This window comes from Dreissena polymorpha, chromosome 1 (genome assembly GCF_020536995.1).
Source record: "Dreissena polymorpha isolate Duluth1 chromosome 1, UMN_Dpol_1.0, whole genome shotgun sequence".
Taxonomy (NCBI): domain Eukaryota; kingdom Metazoa; phylum Mollusca; class Bivalvia; order Myida; family Dreissenidae; genus Dreissena; species Dreissena polymorpha.
In genome coordinates, this window is record NC_068355.1 from 116,447,647 (window position 1) to 116,466,003 (window position 18,357).

The 18,357-nt window shown below is 36.2% G+C and overlaps 1 protein-coding gene across 2 annotated transcripts in view; it reads right to left on the reverse strand.

Annotated features, from left to right (window-relative positions):
• Positions 1-300: 300 nt before the first annotated feature.
• LOC127846254 (carnosine synthase 1-like) overlaps positions 301-18,357 on the reverse strand; it is a 112,200-nt gene continuing 94,143 nt past the window's right edge. For both annotated transcript variants that reach the window (XM_052377427.1, XM_052377434.1), the window contains 5 exons: positions 17,948-18,164; positions 9,431-9,593; positions 6,799-7,082; positions 2,098-2,184; positions 301-1,036 (listed from right to left, as the gene is read on the reverse strand). In XM_052377427.1, coding sequence (XP_052233387.1) covers positions 543-1,036; positions 2,098-2,184; positions 6,799-7,082; positions 9,431-9,593; positions 17,948-18,164 — 1,245 coding nt within the window. In that variant the 3' untranslated portion in view covers positions 301-542. The remainder of the gene's footprint in view (positions 1,037-2,097; positions 2,185-6,798; positions 7,083-9,430; positions 9,594-17,947; positions 18,165-18,357) is intronic.

Genomic DNA, 18,357 nt, shown 5'->3' on the forward strand with positions numbered 1-18,357 from the left:
TCGGTAGATTGGTAATAAGGTTTTTTTCTATGATTTTACCTAGTTTTTGGACCCACATGAACAAGATTCAAACGAGGCTTATAACTTTCAAAAACAATTTTATCAAGATTCGATTAGAAATGTTGTCTCCTGAGTGGTAGGAGCATGAAGTTGACAACACAATTACTGGACACCGCAATATGCCATATATTAACTCTTTCAGGGCTGGAACCGAATTTTGAAGGCCTTTGCAAACAGTTTGGATCCAGATGAGACGCCACAGAACGTGGCGTCTCATCAGGATCCAAACTGTTTGCTATAATGATAGTATTCTTTGAAAAAAATCTAAAAGAAAATGCTTATTTTAGAAATTCAGCAGACATTTTAGCAGACGACAAATTTTGCAAAGGGTTAAGTGATCAAGGTGAGCCAATAAGTAAAAAAAAGTATGAACAATTTTAAATAGAAGACATTTTTTTTAATGGAAAATTGATTATAATAGGGAAAATCATTAAAAAAAATACACAGCTGACAGACTATCTTCTAAATCCATAGACGTTTGTTTAACAAAGCTGGATGAATTGGGAGACCTTATAGTCGCTGGTCTCAATGGCAAGTTTCTTGCAGATGTTGAGCAATTTCCTTCGGGCCTCCTCAACAGTTTGGGCCTGGACAGCGATATTGGCGTATGGCTGCTCGTACTCTGCTTTATCATTCGCAAACCGGAGGGATTCTTCAGTCTCCAGCAAGGTGAGGATGATGTCCCCTTGAGACTGCATGTCATCCAGGATCATTCGGGTCACTTTGTCATGCATCACGTGCTTGTGCTTTGACGGCATTAGCATCACACCCAAGATGTACTCAGAGGGCGGTATGAGCGGGATGTATGGGCGAATGCCACACGAGACCAACAGTGCACACTTCATGAGATCAATGCGGTAGAGCCTTTTTACCCAGTCACAGATGTATAGGCCACCAGTGCGTGCATTTATGTCTATCAGCTTGGGCCCTATCGACGTCAACTGCATCCGCACGTTGAAGACTCCATTTGACAGACCTGAGGTAGAGAGTGATAAGGATAGGATACAACACAGCTGGGGAGTTCTGTAGTCATTATTAAAAGCTATCGCTGATGGTCATAAATACTCCTTCTTTATCACTTTAAACATATTGTCCCGTAATCGTTCATAGACGACATATAGTTACTAACAATGTTCATTACTCTTAAATTACCGGTATGTAGCCTATCATTCGATATCTCGTCATGCGCGAATTGCCAAGATGACGTGTTTTACATTAACTCCCATTTTCTCGTACCGCGCATGGGACGAGTTGGTCCCTCTCTATTTATGTTAATTTCTCTGCATAATATAGGATAAAATATTCAACAACACCACCTATCAGTTTCTAGTCCAATTTAATGTCTAACATACTTAATATTTTCGGTTATACAAATACAGTCTGATAGCTACATGATCGTATCTTTCTCGATCCGTACACCTCCAAGTCTAAACGCTAACTGTCCTGTTTCTCTCTAATTAGCGCCCCGTGAAACTCAGTTATCTATCCCATTGGTCAGTGTTCTATGTGTGTTTATTTCTAATTGGCTGAATTACAATCTGGAGAAGTCACTATTCAAGTATGCACACGTTAATGAGCGTTGTGGTACAAATAATAAATAATGCAAATACAGCCTAAGGCTTGTGTCAACAGCATTGTAACCCCTTTGTTGTTAAACACACACCAGATCCAAATATTTAATGTCATGCATACTCGCTACTGATATACTTGTCAATATTTCGTACATAAAGAAAACCCAAATATTTCACCCAATTTCTCATCATTATTTGACAATATGCTACAAGATCTATGACATTATTATCTCTGTATAGTGATGGTCAATAAGTAGGATAACCATGACCTTGAAGGCAGCAACTGGGTTTTAGTGTCTCATATCAATTAATATGTCAAAGTTAAAATAGTATTTAGAAAGATAAACTCAAGATATATAGACATAAGTAATAAAGATCATAAGCTTTAATCTTGCGAATACCAGTCAAGTTAGATTACTCTCAAATGGTATAATAAAATCTGTTGTAAGTTGGTACAGAGTCTCACCTAGTTCTGTAAGGCACTGGAATGCAGCATTCACCAGCTGGGCCTGTTTGTCCACAGTCAAGTTGGAAGGCATCAAGGCTGAGGTCTCTGTACAGAAAACATACAGGAGCTACAAATTGGTCATACAATGTTATCGCTTAAGGCATCTGATTTGGAAAAACAGCTTTTAGTTTGAAAAAATCAGGAATTTTCCTGATGAAAAAAGGTTAACCTGTTATCAATGCAGTTTCTATACCGGACTTACATACAAACAGCTCCTTTTAAACAAGCTTTCTTGAACAATCTTAATATCCTTCTTAAGTTTTTTAAAATTATTTTCTTATCTAAACATAATAATAAACTTTCAAAATAAAAAATTAAATAAAGATTTTTAAAATGTAGAAAAAAGAAGGGTAATTCGGAAGTGGAAACTGCCTTTATGTAAATGGAATACATATATGTGGAAGACATTCTCAATTGAAGAAGCAATTGTTTCGTTACAAATTCAGCAACAATTAAGATTTTTGAAGACCAGTCGTTCCTTTTCTTGAAACCAAAAGTGCCAATTGCAACCACTAACAAGATTACACACCGATGAGATTTTGTCACAACAGTGACAAATTTAACCCTTTGATGCAGCATGTCTTAATATGCAACAAGTTGATACACAAATAAGTAACCAATATAGCATGTTTAAAAAAAAAAGCCCTTAGTTGCTCACCAGAGACTTGTAGAACCTTAACTCCGCTGACTGAATGATCTTTAAAATTCTTTTACAATTGAGGAAGTATCTTGATTTTTATCTATTTTGTATGACACAGATTTGCTATGTTATAGGATATAATTAGAACGAATTAAAGTTTCTACAAAAAACAAGAAACCGTCGGAGACGGATGATGCTCCCCTAAGTTTTTTTTGTCACAATATTGCACTATATATTCAGATAAAAGGAAACGTTTTGAGGGGCATAACTTTGGACAAAATAATAGGATGGATGGTTTAGCAACTTAAATTTTTTAAAGGGCCATAACTCTCTAAACAAGAAACCGTCGGAGATGGGTGATGCTCCCCAAAGTTTTTCTTTGTCAAAATATTGCACTATATATTCAGATAAAAGGAAACGTCTTGAGGGCACAGTAGTTTGGGGGACAAGAATTTTTTTATAGAAAATTTCAAAGAGCCATTACGCTGATAATATTCACATCTCCTCTTGGTAGTGAAGCTTCCCATAAAGTTTCATTGAATTCCAGTCATTAGTTGCTGAGAAATAGCCTGGACAAGAATTGCACTATATGTACAGTTAATGGAAAATTTCAAAGGGCCATAACTCTGTGAAAAATCATCCGACCAGAACCCGCTGATAATATGCACATCTCCTCTTGGTAGTGAAGCTTCCCATACAATTTTATTAAATTCCGGTCATTAGTTGCTGAGAAATAGCCCGGACAAGAATTGCACAATATGTACAGTTAATGGAAAATTTCAAAGGGCCATAACTCTGTGGAAAATCATCTGACCAGAACCCCCTGATAATATTCACATCTCCTCTTGGTAGTGAAGCTTCCCATAAAGTTTCAATAAATTCTGGTAATTAGTTGCTGAGAAATAGCCCGGACAAGAATTGCACTATATGTACAGTTAATGGAAAATTTCAAAGGGCCATAACTCTGTGAAAATTCAGCCGACCAGAACCCGCTGATTATATGCACATCTCCCCTTTGTAGTGAAGCTTCCCATGAAGTTTCATTGAATTCCTGTAATAAGTTGCTGAGAAATAGCTCGGACAAGAATTGTACAATATTGTACAATGGACAATTTCAAAGGGCCATAACTCTGTGAAAAATCATCCGACGAGAACCGGCTGATAATATGCACATCTCCTCTTGGTAGTGAAGCTTCCCATAAAATTTTATTGAATTCCGGTCATTAGTTGCTGAGAAATAGCCCGGACAAGAATTGCACAATATGTACAGTTAATGGAAAATTTCAAAGGGCCATAACTCTGTGGAAAATCATCTGACCAGAACCCCCTGATAATATTCATATCTCCTCTTGGTAGTGAAGCTTCCCATAAAGTTTCAATAAATTCTGGTAATTAGTTGCTGAGAAATAGCCCGGACAAGAATTGCACTATATGTACAGTTAATGGAAAATTTCAAAGGGCCATAACTCTGTGAAAATTCAGCCGACCAGAACCCGCTGATTATATGCACATCTCCCCTTGGTAGTGAAGCTTCCCATGAAGTTTCATTGAATTCCTGTAATAAGTTGCTGAGAAATAGCTCGGACAAGAATTGTACAATATTGTACAATGGACAATTTCAAAGGGCCATAACTCTGTGAAAAATCATCCGACGAGAACCGGCTGATAATATGCACATCTCCTCTTGGTAGTGAAGCTTCCCATTAAGTTTATTTGAATTCCAGTCATTAGTTGCTGAGAAATAGCCCGGACAAGTATTGCACTTTACGTACAGTTATTGGAAAATTTCAAAGGGCCATAACTCTGTGAAAAATCATCCGACCAGAACTGGCTGATAATATGCACATCTCCTTTTGGTAGTGAAGCTTCCCATAAAGTTTCATTGAATTCCGGTCATTAGTTGCTGAGAAATAGCCCGGACAAGAATTGCACTATATGTACAGTTAATGGAAAATTTCAAAGGGCCATAACTCTGTGAACAATCATCCGACCAGAACCAGCTGATAACTGATAATATGCACATCTCCTCTTGGTAGTGAAGCTTTCCATAAAGTTTCATTGAATTCCGGTCATTATTTGCTGAGAAATAGCCCGGACAAAAATTGTGCACAGACAGACGGACACACAGACGGACAGACGAAGCGGCGACTATATGCTCCCCCCCAAAATTTTTTTGGGGAGCATAAAAACATTAAAATACAAATCCCTTGACACTTGCATTCAGAGGAGCAGATTTGTGTTATTTCCATATGGATATGAATTACAGTCCACTCTCGTATCTCGACATCGGATATCTCGATATTCTCAATATGTCGAAGAAAGCTCAATGTCCCAACTTTTTTCCTTCTTTATCTATGTAAGTAAACATCGCATATCTCGCTTTTCGTTATGTCAAATTATTCGATATGTCGATATAAAATTTTGTCCCGAGTCCCAATTTTACATGTATTTACTGTGGTTTATCTCGAAGTGCGAATAACTGTCCCAGTGTCGGAAAAAGGTGCGAAAATTTTTCTTTGATCACCGTCCCGCTTAGCCTGGCTGCTCCCGATACTTTGCGGTAGGAAATTGATGTATCATCGATTGCATCAATGATCACACGTGTGTAATGTCGTTAGCCATCATTACTTGAGTAAGGCCTGTCACTTTAACTTCAATTCATACACAGCCTGCCGAAAGGCCAAAATAGTAATTGTTTTTACAAACAACATTCCAAAATGCATTGAGTTATATTTATCGTATATAAAACGTTGTAAAGATAATAACGATGATAAAGACAAGACTTGAAATGGTTTTTCATTTGTATTTGATCCTGTACTTATAATCTATTGCACTTTGCATTTCAAACAACAAAATGTACATGTACAGTTCAGTATTCCTGAACATGATTTACGCATGTTCAGATGGAAAACCCTCGTCTTGATTGGAGGTCAATTGCATCATCACTTTAAATAGCAACATAACCAGATGTTTACTCGACAGTCTAGAAAAATTATAACCTCATGTTTTCATACAATTCTGTAATACTTAAAACGTCATTTTAAGCATTAAAATAGCACAATTAATCGTGCCTCGTAAAAATGCGTATTCATGTATATTAGGAAGAGAGTATTATGCCTCATGTTGACGGCTTTGTAAGACCGCTAAGCAGGTAATTATATGTTAAAAACAAGGTAAAATTGTGTCTCATTTTTGTTTGAAAACGCCTAATCGGATATCTCGAACTCTCGTTATCTCGATATTTTTTCATGTTCCCGCCGACTTCGAGATAACGAGAGTGGACTGTATTTGACCTCTTGGACATGGCAAGTTTAGTTCCCAGGAAAATGATGTATGCACTATCAAACACAACTATAATATGTGAAACAACATGATAACAAACATGGGATCTGAGGTTTTAGACATAAATTCTACATAGATATACGGAAAACACTTCACCGCTATGGAGGGGAAAATAATGATCTATTTAAGGATTTAGATTTCAACAAACTTGTTAAAAACCACCATACAATATAACAAACCAAATTAAAAACCGATGAAACACCAGTGTCACCATGTGATTTGAGACCAAATTAAGCAAATAGTATTTATGATAATGAAGTCACATAATTTCTTAGTTGAAAAAAATGTATGACGTTTCTAAATTTTCAAAGAAAGATGACACAAATTACAACATGCCATAAGAATACTGCCTTAAAGTTTGAATGTTGCAAAATGTATCAGACAAGTTTGTGTCTACGTACATATATCTATGGTGACTGCTGAAAAACGCCATTACTTTGAAAGTAGGGGTATAATAAAAACAATCCAACATGTCGTAGACAGCCAGACTTTGCGGCCAATGATTTTGTTCAGTCCAGTCCAGCTCCTTCTCGACTTATGAAAAGTCTACTACCTGTTTATGAAAGTAAGACTGTTAGATCTTTGAAGGTAACAAAAAAAAAACCCACACTTTTCATAAAGACCAGAAGACAGTTATTATATCCAAAACAATAACCACATGTGCACAAACATCCTACCAATATAAGACGGCCAGTTTGTAAGACCGTTGTTGGTGATAAAAGCCGCAACAAGCTTCCGCTCAAAGATGACAACATCGACGACATGGTCTGATCCCTGAAGGTGTTCCATGAGAACCATTAAATTGCTGAAACCCAGACCAACACCCCGGAAGTCAACATTGGTTCGCAGCCTGTTGGTGATGTTTGCGTACTGGTTGAATACGTCCTCTTTGCACTTGACAATATTCACACCCACCGCACATGAGGCGTGTTCTAGCTTGAGGATGGCAGGAATACTCACACTGAAAGTGTGATGATAATTGTTTGTCTTATTGACTGAGGCTGGTTAAGTATATTTTGGATTAAAGCAAAGACTAAAAAAAATAAAAATAACCTATTTAAATGGAGCTAAAATAAGATGGCATTTCCAGGCCAAATGTCTAAAGTAATAGTACTTAGCATGTATTGGTTCCAAAACATTAGTGTAATAAATTACGAGTACAGTGGAAACTCTCTAAAGCGGATCCTCTCTATACTGGAATCCTCTCTCAACCTGACAAATTGTCCGGTCCCATTTTTTCCCCTATTAAACCATGCGTAAAATATCACCTCAAGACCGGAATCCCCTCAATTCCAAATAATGGTCATTCTTTGGATCATAATTTGGTCATTCGAAACGTAATTGTACCTCTCTAAACAGGTCAGGATCGGTTTTTGCACCTCAAACCTAGAGTCAACAACTTGTGAATAGCAGATTAAAGACGCGTGAAATTTAAAAAGATTGTCGCAAATTTTGCAAAATGTAAAAATCGCAAAACAACAATAAGAAACTTGGCCGGTGATGTACATATCAATCAGATCAGAAGTAATAATACTGATTATAATTACTGATAACAATATTAGGGTTTTTTAGTGTTACACTGAAATGTATTTAAGTGTTCAGGAAATTATCAACAAGGTGGAGAAGACTATGGTGCATGGTAGATGTTTGAAAAACAAGAGACAATGCCCCCTTTAGCGCCGCCTTGAAGCTATATATTTGAGCTTTGACCTTGAAAGATGACCTTGACCTTTCACCACTCAATATGTGCAGCTCTATGCGATACACATGCATGCCAAATATCAAGTTGATATCTTCAATATTGCAAAAGATATGACCAAGGTTAAAGTTATGACGCCGCTTTGAAGCCATATATTTGACCTTTGACCTTGAAGGATTACCTTGACCTTTCACCACTCAAAATGTGCAGCTCCATGAGATACACATGTATGCCAAATATCAAGCTGCTATCTTCAATATTGCAAAAGTTATTCATTATTGCAAAAGTTTAACCAAGGTTAAAGTTAATAGTTTGGAAACAGAATGACAGACAGGCCAAAAACAATATTCCCCCAATCATTCGATCCAGGAGCATAATAAAACGGGTCGTTCTTTACATGGTTTTCAGTCTGAAAAGTCACCTTACAAATGAATATAATATTGTTTGTTTTTCTGGGTGCACTGTTTGATCTATGTTGTGACTGATATTGCTTTAGAATCAAGATTAAGTGATATGTGTTGTTCTTATGTGATACCATATGAATGAATGTTATATAGAAAATAAACTATTAAAATTTGCTGAAAGTGTATGTTTTTCCACAAAAAGCTATGTTATTCACCTTCTGAAAGTTAAAAAGTTTATTTCCCCCTAAATCGGAATCCTCTCTAAACTGTAATGTCCTCTCGGTCCCTAGGGTGTCCGGTTTAGAGGGGTTCCACTGTACCTAACATGTTCCTTTCCAAAAGCATTCATTTGCAATACTTTTTTATTACTTAGCATGCACTTTTCCAAAAGCTTATAAACTACTTGAAGGTAGTATAAGCTGATAAACTACTAGAAGGTAGAAGGCACTGTGACTTGTCCACAAACATTTTAGTTAAACATCAATAATACTTAGTATGTGCTTTCATGCTAACATTTATATTATAATTTAATTATGTACTAAGCATGAATTTTTCCACCAACATTTTGCCTAATAATTTGCATGTACTTTCTGCAAACATTTGTCTTCAAATTACCACTATTTTAAATGTACTTTTTCTCAAATATGTGTGTAATGATTTACTTGTACTTAGCATGCACTTTTCTGCAAACATTTGTCTTAAAATAACTTCTGCTTTGAATGTACTTTTTGCAAATATTATGTCTAATGATTTAAATTTACTTAGCATGTACTTTTCTGCAGCCATTTGTCTTAAAATAACCACATAGTTGAATGTACTTTTGCGCAAATATTTCTCTTATGATTTACTTGTACTAAGAATGTATTTTTTGCAAACATTTGTCCAAAAAAATAACCAGTACTTTGTATGTACTTTTCCAAAAACCTTTGTCTTAAAATACACATAGAAATTATTATGTTTTTTCTTTTCTACATTTGCTTAACAAACAAGTAGTAATATATATATTTACTTGTCTGCAAACATTTTGTCTAACAAATAACTTGTACTTTCCATGCACTTTTCTGCAAACATTTGCAATGCACCTGAGTTTTTTTCATTATTCCTTTGGTTTACAATTGCATTGATAATTTTCTCCAAAACATATGTTTATGGCCTTACCATAAACCAAGCTTCAGCTGAAAACAAAAATTATTTTGTGGTACTTACGCTTGAATAGCCTTGGGAATGTCTGCCTCGCATGTTATACGTGCTGACCTACATGCAAACAAAGACGTGTATTGCCAGTGAGGAATGGGTCCGGTACGTTTTCTCAAATGTGCCTGGGTGAGACTCTTCGTTTTTGCCATGTAAGCTGCCTTGTATGTATTGCCTGTAAAATCATGTATGGCTATTTGGTTAATTTTTAAAGCCTTTATTGGATCATAATTGTCAAGAGCCCCAAAAAACTTTTCTCCTCAGTCCATTCCAAAAATGTCAAATAATTATTTATGGTTTAACTCTTTGATGTTAGGTTATAATCTAGCAGTGGCATCCGAGCTGGGTCAGCAGGGGTGGCAGCTGCCGCCCTAATATTTTCGGCAAAAATGAAATTTCGGCAAAGACCTTTTTTCCATTTTTTTAAAATTTCAATACCCGTATATTTGAAAATATCTTTACCACAAAGCAAGGTTATCACGCTTTCACGGTTATGACATGTGTATTGTTGATTGTCATCACCTGCCCGCGGTAATGTACGTGTCAATTATGTTGTTAGTTTAGTTTAAACCTATTTATTTTAGCTCGATTGCATCGAAAGCCTAAGGCTTATATAAACACTCTCGAGTCCGTTTCCTGGGCCTAGAACCAGTACTTGGTGTCTTTGGGGAAGATCTAAAGAACGCTCCCACGGTGGGGATCGAACCCATGACCTCCCGGTCGCTAGGCGGACACCATATCCATTACACCACAGCATATGTTGTTAATTGATCCGTCTCTTTTATAACAATAATCCCTTTATTCTTGAGTATTTAAACCTGGAAATCTTTAATTGTCGGTATGATCTAAGCCTTTGCTTCTTTTTATTTATATAAAAGTATGACATGAAACAAATATGTCGATATCCAATAGTGCTTAATTATCACAAAATTAAAGATACCTCAAGATACCTGAATTTATTGTAATAACTCAAAGTAAATCGATAATTCTAAAAAACTTATTTTATGTTTTTTACCACTTTTTTGTGTCATTTCAATATGTCTACTCCAAACCAACCTACGAATTTCAAATTTCCAAATTGGAATTTAAGGGAAAAAAATCCTGAAGAACGTTCTTTCAACCCAAAGTGGTTTTCCAGTCAAAGTTAAGCTGTGACATATAGAGATCACTTCTCCATTGTCTGTCACAACTTTTGTTATTCAGAATATGCCTGCAATAGACGTGCTTTGACAAGTTCATTGAAATTGTTTTGATTCCGGATTTTCGCGCATGCGAAATGCACTTGTAGGATAAAGCACTGGTCACAGTAACGCAAAACATGGATAACGACACTTGTTTAGTCAATAATTCGAAAGAAACTCCGAAAAAAACAAAACCTAAATAATATTTCAAAAATATAATATATAGCTCCAAAAGAATTAATTAATACATGTATTTCCATATTAAAAAACACACCATTTGTATCAAAGTAAAGATTGTCTGAAGACTGAATGACTTACAATTTGACACAACAAAAAGTTGCAGAAAAGCTTCAGTAAATAACAAAAATAGTACATAGAATTATAAAATTATAATTATCAATGACATGAGAACGCTGGTGTGATAAAAAAAAAACGAGTGATAGAAAGTGTAAGGGGTGCATTGAAACGTACTACAAAGCTCTATTAAAAGCAAAGAGCATGGCAGTATTTACATGTAATTTTAATTTGAATAGGTTATGTTCAGAGAATGACAATATTGAGGAACATTAACATACAACTGAAAAACATAACTTTACACGATGCAAATTGAAATGTGTATTCATGTACATTGAAAACTCGTTACTAGTGAGTATGAGTGACAAATAAAGAACATTTTAACACACATATATCTATATACATCTTTTTTTTGTAACATTATTTACCCCTGTTAGTGTCAAACGTAATTTCTTGTTTTTTTTATGATGTCGTTCGTTTATTGCCGTAACATTAAATCTTCATACGGAATGACGTAATTTTAATAAACTGATACCAGCTAAATACGTTAACTGTTTTTTGCATACACTTTATGAATCCTGGACAATCACTCCCATGGACAATCGTTCCTATGCAAATTTTGACAAGGCAGATGTTCACTACTATGCTGTTTTGCTCCTACATTATTTTAACACCCTCTCCCAAACCCACCCCTTCCGCCGCCAAAATGTCAAATTGCTTCCGAAGCCCCTGTCTAGAAATAAAGAATGTGAATTTGATATATCCATTAAACTGATAAAATTTGTTTGGTATTATAGAAAGTTGCATCAATTATAGTTGAACATTTATCTCTTGAGCACTTAATGTTTCTCCCAATTTAAACTCAATGGATGCTAAATTTCCCAATTTTACTGGTATAGGTCATATTTCTTTGGAAAAAAAAGTCTCTTTCAGGTAAATACAAAATATACATGCTAGGTAAAAAAATCAATTGAAACAATTTGAATGATCGGTAATTGTTAAGAAATGACAACCCGATGGAAATATGCCGTGACCCTTAAGATCGCGAAAATTGGCTATAACATCTTCAACCAGATTATAACTAACTTGATACATAACAAATAATCAGGAGTTAAATATTAAGACAAGTTTTTGAGACATATGCCCCCCCCCCCCCCCAAAACAGGGCTTTGAACGAGTGACCCCAATTTCCATAGGGGTTTATGATCTACTGTCCAAGTCCAATGGGCATGTGAAGTATCAAGCCAATAGGTCAATTTGCTGAGTTATTGATCACACTTTTCCAACTAAATGAGACAGTGACCTCGATCTTCGACCAAGTGACCCCTATTTTGATAGGGGTCATCTACTGTCAAAGGCCAATGCGCATAGGAAGTATCAAACCAATCAGTTGATTCATTTACGAGTTATTGATCAGAAACACTTTTCCCACTTATTATGCTAGTGACAATGACCTTTGACCTATTTCAATAGGGATCATATACTGTCCAAGGCCAATGCATATGAGAAGTATCAAGCCAATGGGTGAATCAGCTGACAATTTATTGATCGGAAACGATTCACACTTAGTGTATAACAGTGACCTTTACATTTGACCTAGTGACCCCAATAGGGGTCTTACTGCATCTTACTTATTATAAAATCACTGATCCTAGCGGTTTTTCGGAAGAAGCTTTAAAAGTTCTCTACATGAGTGTAGATATATCTTGTACCCTTGGGCATGGCCAATTTTGACCCAAGCTGTAAGAAACTGTAAGAAACTTAGCAAAGGAACATAATAAGATGTAAAATGGCAAATAGGGAACCTCTGGGCCCTGCATTTAAGCAGACATGTGTTTTTTTACTAAAAACATACATGTATTAGGAAGACAAGGTACCAGTACGGCAGGTCCAATCTTGACCACTATGTAATGTTTAACACTTCAATTTAAACCTGACCCTTGTGGTGTCAGAGAACAAGATTTTTTTTTTTTTTTCACTACAGAAAACCTTGATAAATCTTGTGACCTTTTGGAGTGGCCTGTTTTGACCCCAGAAGTATATTTGAACAAACTTAGTAGAGGACCACCATAAAACGATACACGCCATTTACTGAACCTCTTAGTCTTCACTGATAAGATTTAACTATCTAAACATGAGGAAAACAAGCAACCCCAAGGGCAGGGCCAATTTTGACGCCACATAAATTATTTGAAGACATTTTTGTCGATGACCACCATACAATGTTACACACCAAATATTCAACCCCTGACCCTGGCAATGTCATTGAAGAAGATTGGTATATAGTAATGAACTACCGTAATTACTCTATGTTTTAGGACACTTAAAAATAATTAATTTTTTTCTTGTCCGAAAACTTAGATACAAAAAATATTCACAAAATACAGGTGTCCGAAAACTAAGAGTCGAAAATTGAAGTGTCCGAAAATAGTGTCAATTGTATCAACGACTACCGGTAATAGAACGCGCTTGTAAAATACCATGCCGTATAGTAAAAATTACAGTTATATATGTTTGCACTGCATTTTAAATAATTTTAAATGCTTAATTTATTTAACAGAAAGTTACTACACGGTTGTACTTTGACCAACGAGTTCAGAAATGAGCATGTGATGTACCGATACTTGCTAGTATGAACCTGTAATTAAAGCAATAAAAAAAGCAAACTATGAATTCTTCGTTTGTTCATTTCCGATAGTTGTTGTCTAATACCTTCCATTGTTCGTAAAACATGCAATAGGGTGCATCACACTTTGAAGCGATTAGTATTTGTCAAAGTTATTTTACTAAGAAGGGGTAGTAACATTGCGGTAGATAATTAAACTGTTAATTGTAACTACCCCTGGTAATTGTCATAACGCTTATGCTATCGGGCGAAACAATTGTTTAATACCGGTTTAGAAGGTTATTTACCCAATAACGCAAATGTAATGGTCTGTTGCCCTCAGGCATGCACCTGCCATGTTTGATGATGTTAATCTGGTTGTAAAACCCCATGATCGAAGTGTCATTAGATATCGAAAACAGGACCGAAATTTAGTAAAATAGCGCTGTAAATTATACTGTTCGAAAACTTAGAGACATTAATTATGGACGAAAACTTGTGTGTCCGAAAATTAAGAGTCACGGAAAGTAATTATTTTTGCTAAAAAAAAGGGGTGTCCGAAAACTTAGAGTGTCCGAAAACATAGAGTAATTACGGTATGCCAGTTTATATAAATCATGTGACTCCTGGGGCGTGGCCAATCGTAAACCCTGGGGCATGACATTAAAACTCAATAGAGGACAACAAGATGATGTTAATCACCAAGTGTTCAAGCCCTTACCTTTATGGATAGAGAAAAAAAGATTGTGCAAGTGTTCATTATTTATTGTTTGATCTCCTGTGGCCTATATATGCAAAGGTCAGGCATGATGTGAACACCTCTGAAAAAACGCCACCAAAGATCAATTCCTGTTAAGTTTCATTTAAATCTGCCTATTGGTTCAGGAGGAGATTTTAGGAAACAACAAGTAACAAAACTACAAACCGATGCACACACAGACGCAAGATGGAAAACAACGGTATACAAACATCATTTTATAAGCACTATGTGTTCAGGGGAGATAATAAAGTTGTATTATTCTAGCAATAATGCTTTCAGAGTTATGCAGAACTAAGTCTTAAATTATTTTAACCAATACATGGGTGCTAGCTTAATAAGTTTGTATAAATCATGTAACCCTTGGGGCGTACCCAGATTTTACCCAACTCAGTAGAGGACCACAGGTCCATGTTTAACAACAATAAAATACAACAGAGTACCGGTAGTTTACGTTTTCAATTTTTTAATATATTTTGAGCTCCCATGAAGTATTCATTCAACAGACTGGAATTGAACAAATTTGAAAGAGGGTCAGCTATGGATCAGTTCTGCTTTTTTGTATTAAAATATGCATAGCGGTTAAGGTTGTTAGAAGATTACAAACAATTAACCGATGGATGGACGCACTGCCATGCCTTGGACAACACTGTATGCTCAAAGCTTCCTATAAGCACTATATTCTCAGGTGAGCTATTCACGTTTAATCACTCTGAAATATATTGCAGAGTTATACTTAACAAAAGTCCAAAAATATTTAATAAAAAATGTCCATTAATCTGAAAAAAATACACATGAGCAGAAAATCACTTACTGATGAATATGCTTACAAAGTTAAATTACTGCTTAAGCTTTTATTCAGTTTCATGCAAAACAAACAAGAGATGTATTTGTCAGAAACACAATGCCCCCTACTGAGGCGCTTTGAAATAAAATTTCTATTTATCATTTGGCAGGTATAGAAATCATCTCCCTTTAAAACTTATTTCTTCCCTTGCATTTTGTCCAATCCAACCACAGATGGGGGGGGGGGGGGGGGGTCTGTAGACAGTCAAAAATGACCAACCAAGGCCTGTGGTTTATACTGACAACCAAGGCCTGTGGTTTATAAAAGAGATCACAGCCAGAGTTCATCATGTATCTATGGACATAAGTCCACAGGTAAGTAATGAAACCTACCATTCACAAATTAGTACAGGAAAGAAATGATAATTATATCATTTAAACAAGAGGGCCTGAAAGGCCCAAAGTCGCTCACCTGAGATTCAAAGGAACTGACCTCAGCTGTTCTGTGCAGCTCAAGATGTCACTAGAACAAAATGTTCTTACCAACTTTCATGACAAGTGAACACCCTGGCAGCCACGTTTTTCAACAGACCAGAACCATTTTCATACACATCCAAGATATCATTTAAACAAATATACTGACAAAGTTTCATGAAGATTCATAAGTCCATATAAGGAAAAATGCCCCGCCCACTGGTGGCCATGTTTTTTAAAAGCAAATGGAACCATTTTTGAACTTGTCCAAAATATCATTGGGACAAATCTTCTGACAAAGTTTCATGATGATCGTACAATAAGTATGGCTTCTAGAGTGTTAACAAGGTTTAACTATTATAGCTATATACATGAAGATTCATAAGTCCATATAAGGAGAAATGCCACGCCCCCTTGGCAGCCATGTTTTTCAACCAACCGGAACCATTTTCGAACTCATCCAAGATATCATTGGGAAAAATCATCTGACCAAGTTTAATGATGACTGGACAATAAATGTGGCCTCTAGAGTGTTAACAAGGTTTTACTAAAGCAAAATATATAGCCATATTAGGAAAAATGCCCCGCCCCCTGGTGGCCATGTTTTTTAAGCAACGGAAACCATTTTCAAACTCATTCAAGATATCATTAGGACAAATCTTCTGACCAAGTTTCCTGAAGATCGGTAAATAAATGTGGCCTCTAGAGTGTTAACAAGATTTTACTATAGCCATTTATAGCCATACAAGGAAAAATGCCCCGCCCCTTGGCAGCCATGTTTTTCAAGCAAACGTAACAATTTTAGAACTCATCTAAGATCACATTGAGACCAATCTTCTGACCAAAGCTCATGAAGATTGGACAATAAATGTGGCCTCTAGAGTGTTCACAAGGTTTTACTATAGCCATATATAGCCATATAAGGAAAAATGCCCCGCCCCTTGGCAGCCATGTTTTTGAAGCAAACGTCACCATTTTCGAACTAATCCAAGATATAGACCAATCTGTCTACCAAATTTCATGAAGATTGGACAATAAATGTGGCCTCTAGAGTCTTAACAAGGTTTTACTATAGCCATATGAGGAAAACTGCCCCACCCCCTGGGGGCCATGTATTTTCATCTCGTCCAAGATATCAATGAAACCAATGTTTTGACCAAGTTTCATGATGATTGGGCAAAAATTGTGACTTCTAGAGTGTTCACAAGGTTTCTCTATAGCCATATAATGAACACTGCCTCGCCCCCTGGCGGTCATGTTTTTCAACGGACCGGAACCATTTTTGAACTCAACCAACATATCATTTAGACAAACATTTTGACAAAGTTACATGAAGATTGGGCATCAAATGTGACTTCTACAGTGTTCACAAGGTTTTTCTTTTTTTTTTACCTAGTGACCTAGTTTTTGACCCAGCATGACCCAGTTTCGAACTCAGTCGAGGCATCAATAGGACAAATGTTCTGACTAAATTTCATGAAGATCAGACAATAAATGTGGCCTCTAGAGTGTTCACAAGGCAAAATGTTGACGACGCATGACGGACGACGAACAAAAGGCGATCACAAAAGCTCACCATGAGCACGTTGTGTTCAGGTGAGCTAAAAAAAACTTTGACAAATCAATCATTTAAGTTATAAATAAACAAAAAACAAAATCTGTACAGTAATTGTGAAAAGAACTTAAATTCTTTGTAAGGAAATATATAATCTGAGATTTATAATTATATAAATTACTTCCCTTGAAAATAATTGTCTCTAACAAATCTCTATTTTTAGTAGCAAATAATTATAAGCCACTACTGTGACTGTAGATTCACAGGTAACCTTAAAGTTCCTAAGATACTTGTATGCCCTTCACCTTTCACCATAATGTGCAGCTCCATGAGATACACATGCATGCCAAATATCAAGTTGCTATCTTCAATATTGAATAATTATCTTCCTTTAAAGCTTATAACTTCCTTTGGATTGGTATTTTTCACCTTAGACCTTGAAGGATGACCTTGACCTTTTACCACGATGTGTTTGTCAGAAACACAATGCGGCCTACTGCGCTGCTTTGATTTATTTAAAAAGAAAAATATAATTTGGCAGGTCAGATAATTATCTCCCTTTAAACCTTATTACATTTCTTGGATTTGTATTTTCGACCCTAGACCTTGAAGGATGATGTTGACCTTGACATTTTACCACTCAAAATGTGCAGCTCCATGAGATACACATGCATGCCAAATATCAAGTTGCTATCTTCAATATTGCAAAAGTTATGGCCAACGTTCAAGTTTTCGGACGGAGGGACGGACAGACTGACACACTGACGGACAGTTCAACTGCTATATGCCACCCTACGGGGGGCATAAAAATATTTGAGTCATACAAGGAAACACATATATGTTACTCCCTACCCTCTAACCACACAGTCCAGCCTACCTTTAGTTTTTAGCAGTTCAGAAACGAGAGCTGCCAATGGTCCGCAGTCATCCCAGAAGGTGAGACAACCGTCCACACTGATGTTCATGTCCCGTAGCGTCTCAACAATAAAGCTCGCATGTGCACGGTCCCTTTTGTGGTCCTCGATGTCAATGCTGATGAAACGGTAAACAAGGTCACGTGCAAAGTACTCCAGATTGGAGTCCACCAGGACTATCTGAAACAAAAAGCTCTCACAATTAATGTTCGCTCCGCAAATGACAAATTGTTTTTGAGAGGAAACAGCAAGAATTTGTGATTGCATTTAAAAAAAAAATACAACTGTAAAAACGAGACACTGGCATTAAGTTCATAGATTATGTTCATTATAATTTTGAAAGATTGTGTTAAAATCATCGGAATTGTGCATT